The sequence below is a fragment of the Schistocerca serialis genome, chromosome 7 (assembly GCF_023864345.2).
Source record: "Schistocerca serialis cubense isolate TAMUIC-IGC-003099 chromosome 7, iqSchSeri2.2, whole genome shotgun sequence".
NCBI lineage: Eukaryota > Metazoa > Arthropoda > Insecta > Orthoptera > Acrididae > Schistocerca > Schistocerca serialis.
Genome location: NC_064644.1, coordinates 389,137,598 through 389,155,284, shown reverse-complemented (window position 1 = coordinate 389,155,284; position 17,687 = coordinate 389,137,598). Strand labels below are relative to the sequence as shown.

General features: G+C 41.9%; 1 protein-coding gene across 1 annotated transcript in view; it reads left to right on the top strand.

Moving 5' to 3' along the window:
• The first annotated feature begins 7,673 nt into the window (after positions 1 to 7,673).
• The window catches only part of LOC126413118 (uncharacterized), a 95,447-nt gene continuing 85,433 nt past the window's right edge, over positions 7,674 to 17,687 (top strand). Inside the window, exon 1 of the mRNA XM_050083010.1 lies at positions 7,674 to 7,820. Within this exon, the coding sequence (XP_049938967.1) occupies positions 7,674 to 7,820 (147 nt within the window). The remainder of the gene's footprint in view (positions 7,821 to 17,687) is intronic.

Here is a 17,687-nt window from a genome sequence, read left to right as displayed (position 1 = left end):
TGTTAGTTCCAGTACGTCTGACAATTTAACAGTCTTGTTACTTCTAGGGACAAATCCCGCAGCTTGGCTCCAGATCAGTTCTGTTGGGTTCATATTGTAATGGTACAAGAGCAAATGTAAAAATGCAGCATTTGTATGATGTGCTCGACGCTGTGAAAACGATTGTTTTTCGTGGTTCTACGATGCTTATCTATCTCTGTGGTATAAAACAATGGACATAATCCAGATAAAGAAGATTTGGTTTTTAATTTTTGGCTTAAAAATTTAATTATGTTTCCGTAGTTTAAACAACATTTATGAACAGTCTTTCATAAAACATCGGTAGTTATGAATTTGTATTTGAAATGGAAACAGGAATTTCGCGTCCAGTATCTAATTAGAAACAAGAAGGCGTGCATTATTCATAAAAAATGATGAGTTTTATAATTACGAGATGTAGGTATTTCAAATTGAACGAGAGAAAAATGATACTCTGGAGATTTGAACTAATGCACGAATATCCGCATGTGGTTCATAGTCAATTACATTACCAACTGCGCTACACGTTCATTGTGCATTGGCTTACAACTGCAATACATTCATCGCTGGGAAAACTTCAAAGCCGATTACACAGGCCAACGATGGAAACATTTTTTTTGCTGAGAGTACCTTATTCTTATATTGTTTATGGTGGGAAATCCAAATATAATACTTAAAAAACTGTGTCACCCACCATTTCTTCATATTTTACAGTTAAACTTATTAAATTAAGCGATTTTTTGAAGAATTTAACAGCTTTTATACAGTTAAAATGATTTAAAGAGGAGGTGTAATGAATGTACATGACGTTGGTAGCACTGCTGAAAAACATTTTCGGGCAAAAAGGTCGATTCTATTTCCGTCCGCCATCAAACCAGTAGGGCATGGTGTAGATTTGCCGGTTCCTGAACCACCAGATGATTTAAATTCTATTCCAACAGAAGTATTTTCTGATGTACAACCTGATTTAGATGAACGAGATGGTGATGAATTGCATTGTAATACAGAAAGTCTAGAGCCCAAACTGTTTACTCAGACTAGGCTCAACGATTTGGTTAGGTCCCCTTGATTACTTCCCAGACAATATGCGAGATGTTAGTGAGGAGCAAGGAGAGCGTTTACACCAGAACATTAAAGGGATGGAAAAACGCTACCAAGGCCGCTGTAACACCAACATGATGGGGGACTACTGTTGGTCACTTGACCGGGAAGATCAGCAAGCGACTCATCGAAGAAAAGCTACACAAGAAGCTCCCAAGGAAAAAGAGAAAGAAAACACAAACCAATTCCAAGTGACAAGTGAAACCTCTATTAACACATATCATTGTTTTAAGTAGCTTACTGAAAAACAAACCATGCTTATGTTGTAAGAAAGCGTTTCATTAATTACCCCATTTACCGTATAGCACAGGATTTTTGTACTGTATAATGAAAAGCATATTGCTCGGAAACTATGGGTTATACAAAAGAACTAAGGCTAGGTTTAGATTCAGCTCATAAAAATCTATAAAAATCAGCTATCAAACTAAAAAAATTTTTCAAAAAAATTTTTCGTTGGCCTGTGTTATCTCCGTAAATTTATGGAAAACATTAAGAATAGTCTCTTACTCGGTACTTTTTAACCATGTTCCACGCGCGTGTTTCACTACGGAAAAGAAAGCAGCCCCAGCCATTTTCATACTGCATACTGCAATCAGAGCGCAACGCTGCAGAGGCTGTGACTGTAGACGAGTTCTGAAATAAAAACTACATAGCTAAAGCGTGATTCAGAGAAACGTTGATAGCTGTTAATACATTTGAATATCTTAAGGTTTCATTTAACGTAACTTAGTAATAATATATTTGATACATAAGTAGGACCTACTTCCAAGAGAGTGACAACACCAGTGTACGTGTGCTACGGCTTCGGATCAATCATCGCGTCTTTGTTTGTTTACATCAGGTTTATTCTTACGATGAACGGATTATAGCAGCAGTAACCGACCAAACAAATGCGCCAGACACTTGTTGTCTTAGACTGCTACGGTCGCAGGTTCGAATCCTGCCTCGGGCATGGATGTTTGTGATGTCCTTAGGTTAGTTAGGTTTAACGAGTTCTAAGTTCTAGGGGACTAATGACGTCAGCAGTTGAGTTCCATAGTGCTCAGAGCCATTTCGAACTTGTTGTCTTATACAGGCGTTGCCGACCGCAGCACCGTATTCTGCCTGTTTACATATCTCTATATTTGAATGCGCATGCCTATACCAGTTTCTTTGCTGTTTCATTTTATACGTACAAACATGTGTCAAATACGTTAATCGTATGTGAAATATATGTAACATGTACGTATGCTAGCCAATCCACGGGTAAAAAGCTTCTCCTAAACTCATGGATCGATAACAGCCAAACTTGGTGCTGTATCTGGAAAGAAACACTATACGAGCAAGAACCAACAATTTCCAACTGGTATGGCGGTGACAAGGCGGAGAGAGAAAGTGGCAGGAGGAGGTGGATAAACAGAGAGAAGAAAGAGGGAAATTGGCGCAGGGCGAGGAGAAGATGGACAGAGAGAGGGGGGAACAGGAGATCTACTTAGAGGGGGAGGAACAGATATACAAAAGGGAAAGGAGCATCTACATCTACATCTACATTTGTACTCCACAAGCCACCCAACGGTGTGTGGCGGAGGGCACTTTGCGTGCCACTGTCATTACCTCCCTTTCCTGTTCCAGTCGCGTATGGTTCGCGGGAAGAACGACTGTCTGAAAGCCTCCGTGCGCGCTCTAATCTCTCTAATTTTACATTCGTGATCTCCTCGGGAGGTATAAGTAGGGGGAAGCAATATATTCGATACCTCATCCACAAACGCAACCTCTCGAAACCTGGCGAGCAAGCTACACCGCGATGCAGAGCGCCTCTCTTGCAGAGTCTGCCATTTGAGTTTGCTAAACATCTCCGTAACGCTATCACGGTTACCGAATAACCGTGTGACGAAACGCGCCGCTCTTCTTTGGATCTTCTCTATCTCCTCCGTCAACCCGATCTGGTACGGATCCCACACTGATGAGCAATACTCAAGTATAGGTCGAACGAGTGTTTTGTAAGCCACCTCCTTTATTGATGGACTACATTTTCTAAGGACTCTCCCAATGAATCTCAACCTGGTACCCGCCTTACCAACAATTAATTTTATATGATCATTCCACTTCAAATCGTTCCGCACGCATACTCCCAGATATTTTACAGAAGTAACTGCTACCAGTGTTTGTTCCGCTATCATATAATCATACAATAAAGGATCCTTCTTTCTATGTATTCGCAATACATTACATTTGTCTATGTTAAGGGTCAGTTGCCACTCCCTGCACCAAGTGCCTATCCGCTGCAGATCTTCCTGCATTTCGCTACAATTTTCTAATGCTGCAACTTCTCTGTATACTACAGCATCATCCGCGAAAAGCCGCATGGGACTTCCGACATTATCTACTAGGTCATTTATATATATTGTGAAAAGCAATGGTCCCATAACACTCCCCTGTGGCACGCCAGAGGTTACTTTAACGTTTGTAAACGTCTCTCCATTGGTAACAACATGCTGTGTTGTGTTTGCTAAAAACTCTTCAATCCAGCCACAAAGCTGGTCTGATATTCTGTAGGCACTTACTTTGTTTATCAGGCGACAGTGCGGAACTGTATCGAACGCCTTCCGGAAGTCAAGAAAAAGAGCATCTACCTGGGAGCCTGTATCTAATATTTTCTGGGTCTCATGAACAAATAAAGCGAGTTGGGTCTCACACGATCGCTGTTTCCGGAATCCATGTTGATTCCTACATAGTAGATTCTGGGTTTCCAAAAACGACATGATACTCGAGCAAAAACATGTTCTAAAATTCTACAACAGATCGACGTCAGAGATATAGGTCTATAGTATTGCGCATCTGCTCGACGACCCTTCTTGAAGACTGGGACTACCTGTGCTCTTTTCCAATCATTTGGAACCTTCCGTTCCTCTAGAGACTTGCGGTACACGGCTGTTAGAAGGGGGCAAGTTCTTGCGCGTACTCTGTGTAGAATCGAATTGGTATCCCGTCAGGTCCAGTGCACTTTCCTTTGTTGAGTGATTCCAGTTGCTTTTCTATTCCTTGGACACTTATTTCGATGTCAGCCATTTTTTCGTTTGTGCGAGGATTTAGAGAAGGAACTGCAGTGCGGTCTTCCTCTGTGAAACAGCTTTGGAAAAAGGTGTTTAGTATTTCAGCTTTACGCGTGTCATCCTCTGTTTCAATGCCATCATCATCCCGGGGTGTCTGGATATGCTGTTTCGAGCCACTTACTGATTTAACGTAAGACCAGAACTTCCTAGGATTTTCTGTCAAGTCGGTACATAGAATTTTACTTTCGAATTCACTGAACGCTTCCCGCATAGCCCTCCTTACGCTAACTTTGACATCGTTTAGCTTCTGTTTGTCCGAGAGGTTTTGGCTGCGTTTAAACTTAGAGTGAAGCTCTCTTTGCTTTCGCAGTAGTTTCCTAACTTTGTTGTTGTACCACGGTGGGTTTTTCCCGTCCCTCACAGTTTTACTCGGCACGTACCTGTCTAAAACGCATTTTACGATTGCCTTGAACTTTTTCCATAAACACTCAACATTGTCAGTGTGGGAACAGAAATTTTCGTTTTGATCTATTACGTAGTCTGAAATCTGCCTTCTATTACTCTTGCTAAACAGATAAACCTTCCTCCCTTTTTTTATATTCCTATTAACTTCCATAGTCAGGGATGCTGCAACGGCCTTATGATCACTGATTCCCTGTTCTGCACTTAAAGAGTCGAAAAGTTCGGGTCTGTTTGTTATCAGTAGGTCCAATATGTTATCTCCACGAGTCGGTTCTCTGTTTAATTGCTCGAGGTAATTTTCGGATAGTGCACTCAGGATAATGTCACTCGATGCTCTGTCCCTACCACCCGTCCTAAACATCTGAGTGTCCCAGTCTATATCTGGTAAATTGAAATCTCCACCTAAGACTATAACATGCTAAGAAAATTTATTCCAAATTTTCTCTCAGTTGTTCTGCCACTAATGCTGCTGAGTCGGGAGGTCGGTAAAAGGAGCCAATTATTAACCTAGCTCGGTTGTTGAGTGTAACCTCCACCCATAATAATTCACAGGAACTATCCACTTCTATTTCACTACAGGATAAACTACTACTAACAGCGACGAACACTCCACCACCGGTTGCATGCAATCTATCCTTTCTAAACACCGTCTGTGCCTTTGTAATAATTTCGGCGGAATTTATCTCTGGCTTCAGCCAGCTTTCTGTACCTATAACGATTTCGGCTTCGGTACTTTCTATCAGCGCTTGAAGTTCCGGTACTTTACCAACGCAGCTTCGACAGTTTACAATTACAATACCGATTGCTGTTTGGTCCCCGCATGTCCTGACTTTGCCCTGCACCCGTTGAGGCTGTTGCCCTTTCTGTACTTGCCCAAGGCCATCTAACCTAAAAAACCGCCCAGCCCACGCCACACAACCCCTGCTACCCGTGTAGCCGCTTGTTGCGTGTAGTGGACTCCTGACCTATCCAGCGGAACCCGAAACCCCACCACCCTATGGCGCAAGTCGAGGAACCTGCAGCCCACACGGTCGCAGAACCGTCTCAGCCTCTGATTCAGACTCTCCACTCGGCTCTGTACCAAAGGTCCGCAGTCAGTCCTGTCGACGATGCTGCAGATGGTGAGCTCTGCTTTCATCCCGCTAGCGAGACTGGCAGTCTTCACCAAATCAGATAGCCGCCGGAAGCCAGAGAGGATTTCCTCGGATCCATAGCGACACATATCATTGGTGCCGACATGAGCGACCACCTGCAGATGAGTGCACCCTGTACCCTTCATGGCATCCGGAAGGACCCTTTCCACATCTGGAATGGCTCCCCCCGGTATGCACACGGAGTGCACATTGGTTTTCTTCCCCTCTCTTGCTGCCACATCCCTAAGGGGCCCCATTATGCGCCTGACGTTGGAGCTCCCAACTACCAGTAAGACCACCCTCTGCGACCGCCCGGATCTTGCAGACTGAGTGGCAATCTCTGGAACAGGACAAGCAGCCATGTCTGGCCGAATATCAGTATCAGCCTGAGACAGAGCCTGAAACCGGTTCGTCAGACAAACTGGAGAGGCCTTCCGTTCAGCCCTCCGAAATGTCTTTTGCCCCCTGCCACACCTTGAGACGACCTCCCACTCTACCACAGGTGAGGGATCAGCCTCAATGCGGGCAGTGTCCCGGGCAACCACAGTCGTAGTCCGATAGGGGGATGCGTGGGACGAGCTGGCCGTCCCCCCCCCCCCCCCCCAATCCGGAACCCCACAGTGATGCCCATTGGCAACAGCCTCAAGCTGTGTGACCGAAGCCAACACTGCCTGAAGCTGGGAGCGAATGGATGCCAACTCAGCCTGCATCCGAACACAGCAGTTGCAGTCCCTATCCATGCTAAAAACTGTTGTGCAAAGAACGTCTGAACTAATCTACAGAGAGCGCAAACAAATCGACACAAAATTTAAACTGTTATTAAAATACAAGACTGCCTAGTAAATGCAGTAATGCTGCTACTTGCGCACTGCTCACACACTGCTCGGCGGCGGAAGGAGACTACGCGATTTTACACTATTTATTTACTAAAACGCGATGCTACAACTCTCAAATACTATAACACGCCCGAAATTTATGAATTAGACAATGCAAGTACCAAAAACATGCAAAGAAATTAAGAATTAAACTATGTAATAAATGAGTGAGCTAGGAGTATACGACTTGCTGCTGCAGCTGCTTATCCAACGACAGCAAGGAGCAGATGGCAGAGGGGGGGGGGGGGGGGGGGGAGGACCAGACGTACAGAGAAAGGAAAGAGGAAGTGATGAGGGTATGGACAGAGATGGGAGAAAAGGATTTGTACAGGTAAAGGAAAGGGGAGTTGGACTGAGAGAGCAGGAAGAGGAGACGAACAGAGAGATGGCAAGCAGGAGATGGACTAATACAGGACTGGAATAAATACATACCCGAGCAACACCGGGCCGTCAGCTAGTTACGAATAAATAAAACGTTTTCTGCCTGTCATCAATTCTTCATTTTTGATGTGTCTTCTCATTACTTATATGTGTAGATTTTCTTAATTGACCGAGCATTATTTCTAGTTCAATAATAACTATCTCGCGTCCAGGAGCTTTTGACACCTACTTCAGTGCAGTTTTTTTATCGTTTACTATAGATTGGGCTTCTTTACTAATGTATTTTTGGGTCTTTTATCCAAACATACTTATTTAGATGAGTCTGTGGCCGACACATATCGAAACAGAGTTTTTCTACTCTTTTCCGTCCGTAATATTTTGTCATGCCTGATCTCCATTGTGATTGTGAAGACAAAGTCACACATGTACTAGCAGATGAGTTCTGTGCTTTAGGCAAGGGTGAGGTCAGTAGGTTACTGAGTGCTTGTGTCCAGTCTCACTGCTGGAAACGCGGCTTCACGTTGTCACAGAAGGACTCTGGTGACAGTGCGAAGCAGCGAAATGCGAACCCTGCTGCAGTCAATCTAAGGTCGCTTGCGTTATCAGCTGCTCGAGATAAGATGATGGCTGCAGGAGAAGACCGCCCCTGGCGCGGCCGCCAGTAGTCAAGCATGGCGACGGCCGGGAGCGGCGAGGACCAGAGCCAGCTGGTGCTGAGAGGCCCGCCGCTGACGGAGGCGGAGGTGGCGGGGGCGGAGCTGCTCCTGGCGGCCTACCTCGTCCAGAAGCTGGCCGCCCACGGGGACCGCCTTCTGCAGGTCTGTCCACTGAACACTATAAGTGCTCACGTATACCCAGCATTTACAGTGTATATGTTACAGCAAAGTGCTAGGTGTTATACGAAACCTTCAGGACCATCCCAAGCCCTTCCAGGGGTGCGAGGTTAATAGCTACTAACATGGAGCGGACAAGTAGTCTTCGCAAGGGCTAAAGCACTGGATTCGTTTTTAGGAGAAGACTTTTTCCCATTCCAGTCCATGACACCTTTAAATGGTATTAGATGAATGCTGCGATGTTTCCCATAAAAATCGGCTTTCTTATTTCCTGATGAAATCGGCTTTCTTATTTCCTGATGAAATCGGCTTTCTTATTTCCTGTGCTCTGTTACTAGCCTCGTGTGCAAAGTTTCCTTTTCTTCTTTCTTTTCTACCTCATTAGCCACTGACGAGCCTTTGTTCGTTATGATTGCGTGAAGCTCAACCAGAGTAATTTTTAAACCAAATGAGATTTTCTTGTTTGATATCGACATGATCAAACTGAGTTCAAAGTAAAATGCAACAAGTGTAAATCGTATACTTAGTTTCCCCTGATTGAGGCACTTGATCACCATGGGTACAGCTTCAGTCAGCTATTGGTTCCCTCCGTTCCCTGCAAACTCCGCACATGCACAGCCAATAAACTGAGGACTAGAAATTGTGGTACTAAATCTTAGGGTTCTAACTGGGAGGAAGTTGCTTTACTCTAGGTCATTAGTTGGACCGAGTATGTGGAATTTATGTGTGGAAAATTAATTCATCTGAATAACTTCTCGTACTGAAGACACAGTAACCTATTGACTACACCTTTTGAGAATTGGGTTCCCTGCAGTTTATCAGAGGTGTAAGAGCAAATGCCTCGATCGTTTTTCAGAGTAATTCAAGGACTTTTTACCACTCTAGACTTTACCGAGCGAGGTGGCGCAGTGGTTAGAAACTGGACTCGCATTCGGGAGGACGACGGTTCAATCCCGCGTCCGGCCATCCTGATTTAGGTTTTCCGTGATTTCCCTAAATCACTCCAGGCAAATGCCGGGATGGTTCCTCTGAAAGGGCACGGCCGACTTCCTTCCCCATCCTTCCCTAATTCGATGAGACCGATGACCACGCTGTCTGGTCTCCTTCCACAAACAACCAACCAACCACTCTAGACTTAATCAATTCGATTTTGTGCTCCATCTATTATATCTTCACAGATAGGATACGAAACCCAAAACCCACTACTTTTTATTAGTTATACTCATAACGAACAATTTAATTTGTATTATTGTATAATGTACAAATAATTAAAGCTAAAGTACACAAAGTTTCAAGTTATTTTGAAACGCTCATCCGGTAACGCTCCATTCTACCGTTGTACATGTCATTTACACTGAAAACACTGATACATAGATCTTGAATTTAATTTACCAAAATATTACCATTTAAAGCACGATGACAAAGAATATTAAAACGAAAATATTGTTGTCCATTGCAGTACAGGAAATAATTCATTTGTGGGCATTTCTACAAATCACCTTAATGTGAATTCACAGTTTTTCAAAACAGGCAACACACCTATATGTATCTTCTAAACAGAATATCTAGCTATCATAATTATACCCCTGACAGCTCCTTGTAGATTCACGTATGCAGGAAACCATATTTTTATTTCTAAATACCTTTTATGTCATTTCATACACTTTATATATCTTTTTGATAGCAGGACTGATGCTTTCTCATACCAGGTTTTCCTTCAGTTCGCTTCATTATTCCTCTTTTGGATACTTTGCTTGGGAAACCTCCTACGCTAAGGAACAAGTGAAGCTTACTCGGTATATCTTATCCTAATTTACGGAACTGCCCTATATTTCTCTTCCATTTGCAATAAACTACATTCAAAAACAGGTCAAAGAAAATTATTATGAAAAGCCCTGCAGAAGCTGATCAGAAGCGTTTAATTAATAGTGAAAGGTGATTTAACAACTCAGGTTGGGGTTTGTTTACAGTCTTTCAAATTGGTTGCTACCAACTTCTCAAATTTCGTTGTTTGAATAAGCTACAGTTTTAGCGTGCCATAAGAACTCATCTGGCAGTATGGAATCGTAATCAGTTAAATAGTGATTGAATGACGCAATATCAGTTAAGCAGTCTATTCCGGATTAAATTATTTTCTCATAAATATCAATAAACATTGTAATCAATGAAATAGTTCAGTAGATACTGACATCCTTCACATCCCTTTTTCGGTTTCTACTGGAAATATCAATAACCCCCCCAGTGACGTTTTCTTGTATTATCGCCATGGAGAAATTTGGAGGGAGAATCTATGTTGAAAGAGAAGATATGAAAACTTTGAGATTAGCCTATGACATTATAAATCCGAGACCTCAAATGGCTGGAAGATCAGTTGAACGAAATGTTAATATCTCTCAAAAGGTTACAATATGGATGTCAACAAAAGTAAAAAAAAAGCTAATGGATATAATGGAATTGAATCAGGCAATGCTCAGGCAACTAGACTAGGAATTGAGACACTTCTACATTAGTTTCGCTACTTGGGTACTACCAAAATAAGCAACAATGGCCAAAGTAGAGAGGATATGAAGTGTAGACTGGCAGTACCAATAAAATCGTTGGTGAAAAAGAGAAATTTGTTAACATGGAAGCAGGGATGCATTGCCGACTCTGGGCCAAATATGCACAATGGCCATACCACTGAATGAGTCATGAGGAGGTCACGCAACCCTCCTAAGCTACGCGCCTTTCTGTGGTGTCATCGTGCTCCTACCCTCTCCTTGGCAACGTCCCTTGGCCATTCAGGGAATTTTCATGCGAGCACAAAAACTGATCTCCTCATTATCAAGTGGAATTCTAGTAAATCTACTAACAAGGCGAAAGAGAAGGTGTTTTGTACTGGTTGAAATGTGCCGAATGAAACGGAATAACAGCATCTGATGTGGAAGGTTTTCTGTAAATTGCAAGTTTGTGTACACTATTGTGTTAATCAAAGAGATATCTAAAAATTAATTTTGTTATCCACCTGTTGTTCATAAGTGAATGTAATTTTCTGATGTAAACTGTTAAAGAATGCCAATATCCAATCAAAGCTACCATTTTCGTCATTCTTCAGTAATAGTGTGTCATACACACACTGGTAGTAATAGATAATAACCTCTTTCAATTCTGTGTTGTGTTCAAACATAGTATTCTCAAGGTGATTCAGAAAGATATTGGCCAGGTTCCCCGATAAACTACACCCCATGGCTAAACTGTTCTGTTGTCTGTATATAGTATCACTAAAACTGAAATAGTTATAAGAAAGAACTAGTTCAAGTAACTATATGAATTCACACACTGCACCTACAAAAAGTCTCCTGTGTTTAGTAAGATTATTCCACAGAATATTAACAGTTTCTTTAACTGGTACATTGGTGTATAGATTCGTTACATCTAGCGAAACCCACTTATACCCTTCTGGTATTTCAACATCTTTAATGTTATCAACAAGTTTATAGGCCTTCTTTACAGAAAACTGTTGAGCAAACACAAAACATTAAGTTTGCCAGATAACCTAGAAGCAGAGCTTCCAATGTAATTAACTATTGGATGAATAGGAATATTTAATTTGTGGATTTTAGATTGTGCCCTAAGGTATGGAGCATGGGGGTTCAATACCTCTTAAGTTTTGTATCCTTCCTCATCCTATAACAAACAAGTCTTGTTTAAAGAACACTTTATATCTTTAACTAAGTGTCTAGTTGGATCGTTTTCGAATCTATAAATACCATTTTGTTCAAAGAATTCCTGAACTTTACTTATATAATCATTTACATACATAATCACCAACGTATCTCCCTTATCTGCCTTGAGAGCTAGAACTTTATGCACTTTTAATTTATCATTAATATTATGTTATACAGACTGACACGACAGCAAAGTTGGCGGAAATCGTTCTTATTAATCAAATTAAATTGTTGATTGTTGCGGAAACACTTTCTTGTCATGGTCAACTCATCATCCTTTTAACATGAGGCACACCAGTGGAATCTACAAACCAGAATTCACATTTTTTGTAATAGCTGTCTGCGTTGGATTTAGTGAATCTTTTATACTTTTTCCATACTCATCCAAATCAAAAAAATGGTTTACTGTCGTTTTTTCCACACTTTCACATGGTTGATCCGAGGGTTGCCAAGAAAGTAATCTTTATCTCAGACGGAAACAATGCTATGAATGCGAAACGTTACATATGTATTATTTGAAGTCTCCTGAGTTAGCGCGGTAAGTTTCCGTCACTTCCGACAAATAACGTAGCTGCAGGACAGTTTCATAATGGCGTGAGTAGGTGATGTACGTTACAAGCAACGTGCCGTCATTGAATTTCTCACTGCACAGAAAGAAGCTGTGGGGAATATACACAAAAGCCTGTGCAAAGTCTATGGAGCATCTGCTGTCGACAGACGTACAGTTAGTCGCTGGGCACGGAGGGTTAGGCCATCAGAAGGAGGTTCGGCGGAGCTCCACAATTTGCAGCGGTCAGGGAGACCATCCACGGCTGTCGCACATCATGTGTTGCAGCGAGCTGATGTCATTCGCGAGTACCGACGCATTACGACCTAGCAGTTGGCACTGCATCTGTCAATCAGCAAAGGAAATTCACACAGTGAAGCACTGGCTCCGCCACCCGGCATACACGCCCTTATTTCGCGCTGGAGGAGGGCCATAGAATGGGATGGAGATTACGTGGAAATACAGGGTGTGTAGATAAAATACCATTCTTTCGATTCTTAATTCTCATTATGTTCAATACAGAATTGTTGAAGAAAAAAATGCTGTGCATTACTTTTTGGGCTATCCTCCTAATTATAAAAAGTGCATCGTAATTCGTTAGATAGTGAAACACAACATTAGCTGTCAAATTAAGTCTATACTTTAAACTACAACTATCATGTGCAAATTCGCGATATCTGCATGTAAAATGGCAATGATCTCTTTGTTACATATCTGTTAGATTGAAGAATTCCTTTCAGATGTTGCAGTACTCTGTTCAGAATCTTTCTTCCTCTTTGTGATTAATATTAATTTGCTTATTTTGCAGCAAGTAATGTTTTATTAACTCTGTAATCAGGTGTGGCTGTTTGCTAAACCATCCCATGCTATCAGCACCTCAGTACAACTGAAGTTCGCAATATTCGTCACTGTAAATCCAGTACGGCGTGGTTTTTGCACATAAATTACATTTTTAAAACCAGGTTGCTGAAAGAATTCGATGTCTGCCTGTATAAGAAATGATATCTTTAATTGTTTGTTACACGAGCAGAATTTTATACATTATTTCTCTGCTTTCGTCGTGGTGCTGCTGACTGGTTTGATTTGAAGGTGTCGCTAGAGGAAAGTGATAACTCACGAAAGCATGGTTTTGAGTTACTGACTGTTATATGTTTTGTTAGATGGCTAAATCGTAAATTACAATGAACTTATTTGTAAAATTTTCTACCAATTATTGCACTATTTGTTAGGTATGTAATAAGTGGGTGGAACATTGCTAGTTAATCGCAGACAGTTGTTTACTTGTAACATTGTCCCCAATTTTGTGGTTTAGTACTGTCTTCATCGAAAAGTATTTGCAAAACTTTTGAAAACAAATATGGGACATTTATCATCTTACATAAGAGAGTAGCACACCAGAGTCGTCAAACGTAATAGAGAAAAAAGCTATTTCCATAGTAACCTTAAAATATTCACAATGTAACAATATCAGTTTCTCTGTGGTGAGTAATGCACAAAGTGTTAGCGAACTTTGGTATTTATTTCATTGGCATCAGAAAATAGACTATTGGAGAATGAACACTTCCGCCACAGATAGACGATAATTCAGTAGCTCTAAAACAGCCAAGGAAGAAAACGTACAAGTTTTTGTTAAGTACAGCCACAGCACTAATAAAACAATTCTTGATCTTCATTTTCATTCTTATTCCCTTGAAAGTTTTCAAAACAATAATGATGTGTAAGTTGTAACTGTTTTATATCATATATTTTTACTAGTTACAGTGCAGTTCAACAAATTTTCTTGCTAAGTCTAAGGTAACAGTAATTGCCTCTCTGCACCTTTGTCGTAAATAATCATTTAAAAAGTCTATACTCATAGATGATTAACGTTTTTTGATAGGGGGTTTATGTGTTCCCATTTAACGGCAAATATGATTTTTGAAGTTGATCTCATGGCCATCATTACAGTTTTTCTTTGTTGCTCTCAGCTTCGTTTTCTGTTGCTGCAACGTCAAATGACACAGTGATGGTAACAGCGTAGAGACAAATTTCCGTGTCTAATACTTACAGGGTTAGGCTGGTGGCAATATAATGCTACCCACACTTGTGAGTTGTATCTTCAATATAGGTTGTGTAATCAGGATCTGCATCTCTGTCGTCAATAAATGGTTCTCTGTTGTCATTACTAACTTCGCCAAAAATTCATCTCTGTACTTGAACTCTAGATTTTGACGTCACTGCTGTATTGATAAAGCGGCAAGGCACTGGTTTATCCACCAAGAAGATCATAAATGTTGTAAGGCAAAACAAGGTATACAACTAAGAAACAATGCTATTGATTCAAACGGGACTACTTGTTCCCAGTATGTAGTGCAAGTGAAACCAAAATAGATAACTTGGTAAGGCTAGGATTTTATCAAATTGAGGGTAAATACTTTTTCCGCTCACTCCTTCACTTGTGAATAGTCAATTAAATGTGCAGATCTCTTTACGATGGAAGTAGCACAAATACCACTCGCAAGCTTCGGTTCAATGTTAATAAGCACCAATGCTGCTGCTTGCTAGCCTCTATAAGTTTTTTTATGTAAAAGGTACGGTAAATTTCTGTAAATGCTGATTCTAAAACGACATTACAGTTTCACTTAGATACAGAATTTTACTGAGACGACTTGGATGGACACGTGGTTAAGGTGCTCAACGTAACTGCATGAATGCTTCCTGAAATAAGTCAGTGCTTGTTCCAATAAAGTGAAACTTGTTCCACCAAGCAAAAGTGATTAGCAAGCTGTGACTTGTCGATGCCAGCAAGTCAAGACTGGTTGCAACAAGCAGAATGCTTATTCAGCAACTTGAAAGTTGTCGTCATCTGAATAACTGTATTCAAGAAATCACCCTCTGCAACGGCTGCTTGGCATGCGAGTGCATGAAGACACTGATAATGACACGCAGTTATTAAACAAAACCCATGTTGCCTACTGCCTTTAAAGTACTGTGTGTGTCAAATTTATGTTGCCTTTTTAATAACGTAATGGTGGTACACTGTGAGGACAGGATGTGTTGCTGTTCAAAGAACATAGGCATATACCGATGTATGTTGCAGGCAGTAGAATCGTATCAATTCTCATTACATTTCCACAGTCCTCTGGTGTTCATTGCACTGAAACTCTCACAGTCTCTTACACTTTACTAGAACACTCTGAGGTTCACTATTCGCCTTGCCATATGTGTAGCTTTGAAATATTGTTTCTGAGTATTTAATGGACGTGACAGTGACACCACTAATATTACATAGATCTTTTTCCTGCAGGTGACTGTAATTTTGATACTTGATTTCACACGTATTAGCTGCTCATCAAGGTAATAGAGTCTGCATTTGCCAACTGTAGGTGGTGTTCGTCAGTATCATTTACATCTATTGTGAATGTGCTGTATGAATTACTGCAGGTACCTTGACATGTATGTTGTTCTTATTCATGTGTTTCTACTACGCTTCTGGCTTTCTTCTAAGCTACTTACATTGTGTATTTACATGCTACAACGTTATGTTTATGCCACTAAAACGAGCGAATGTATTCTCTGAAGTGTAATATTTCCGAGAAACGTTGTCAAGCAATTATCAGACTACTTAAATTATTCCCATTACTAATCTACACTGAAGCGCTAAAGAAACTGGTATAGGCATGCGTATTGAAATACAGAGAGATGTAAACAGGCAGAATAAGGAGCTGCGGTCGGCAACGCTTATATAAGACAACAAGTGTCTGGCGCAGTTGTTAGATCGGTTAGTGCTGCTACAATGGGGGGTTATCAAGATTTAAGTGAGTTTGAAAGTGGTGTTGTAGTCACAGTGAGACACAGCATTTCCCAGGTAGCGATGAAGTGGGGACCATTCCCCGAGTGTACGGCGAATATCAGAAATCCGGTAAAACATCAAATCTCCGACATCGCTGCGGCCGGAAAAAGATCCTGCAAGAACGAGACCAGCGACGACTGCAGAGACTCGTTCTACGTGACAGAAGTGCAACCCTTCCGCAAATTGCTGCAGATTTCAATGCTGGGCCATCAACAACTGTCAGCGTGCGTACCATTCAACGAAACATCATCGATATTGGCCTTCGGAGCCGAAGGCCAACTCGTTTACGCTTGATGACTTCACGACACTAAGCTTTACGCCTTGTCTGGACCCGTCAACACCTACAACGGACTGTTATTGTCTGGATACATAAAGCCTGGTTGGACGAGTCTTGTTTCAAATTGTATCGAGCGGATGGACATTTATGGGTATGGAAACAGCTTCGTTAGTGCATGGACCCTGCATGTCAGCAGGGGACTGTTCAAGCTGGTGGAGGCTCTTTAATGATGTGGGGCGTGTGCAGTTGGAGTGATATGAGACCCCTGGCACGTCTAGATAAGACTCTAACAAGTACGTAAGCATCCTGTCTGATCACCTGCATCCATTGTGCATTCCGACGGACTTGGACATTCCAGCAGGTCAATGCGATATCCCACACGTCCATAATTGCTACAAACTAGCTCCATGAACACTCTTCTAAGTTTAAAAACGTCCGCTAGCCATTATTGAACATTATTGAGCATATCTGGGATGCCTTGCAACGCGCTGGTTGGTTGTCTTGGGGAAGGAGACCAGACAGCGAGGTCATCGGTCTCATCGGATTAACGAAGGACGGGGAAGGAAGTCGGCCGTGCCCTTTCACAGAAACCATCCCGGCATTTGCCTGGAGCGATTTAGAGAAACCACGGAAAACCTAAATCAGGATGGCCGGACGCGGTATTGAACCGTCGTCCTCCCGAATGCGAGTCCAGTGTGCTAGCCACTGCGCAACGCGCTGTTCAGAAGAGTTCTCCACCCGTTCGTACTATTACAAATATGGACAGCCCTGCAGGATTCATGGCGTTAGTTCCCTCCAGCACTACTTCAGACATTAGTCGAGCCCATGCCACGTCGTGTTGCAGCACTCCTGCGTGCTCGTGGAGGGCCTACACGGTATTAGGCAGGTGTACCAGTTCCTTTGGCTTTTCAATGTATATCTACATCTACATGATTACGCTGCAAAAAAGTGGTTCAAATGGCTCTGAGCACTATGGGACTTAACATCTGAGGTCGTCAGTCCCCTAGAACTTAGAACTACTTAAACCTAACCAACCTAAGGACATCACACACATCCATGCCCGAGGCAGGATTCGAACCTGCGACCGTAGGGATCGCGCGGTTCCTGACTGAAGCGCCTAGAGCCGCTCGGCCCATTACTCTGCAGTTCACACTTAAATACCTGATACAGATTCCACTCTCTAACAGCGCGTGAGAGAAATGTACACTTAACTCTTTCTGTATGAGCTCTGATTTCTCTTATTTTATTACACGATTATTTCTTCCTATGTAGCTTGACGACAGTAAAATATTTTCGCATTCAGAGGAGAAAAACAGAAATCTCGTGAAAAGATCTCAGCGCAAAGAAAAACGTGTTTTTTTTAATGTTTGCCAGCCCAACTTTCTTTTCATATCCCTAACGTTCTTTGCGTATTTTGCGATAGTACAAAAGAGCTGCCCTTCTTTGGAGTCCTCCGTCAATCCTGTCTGCTAAGGATCCCATACTGCAC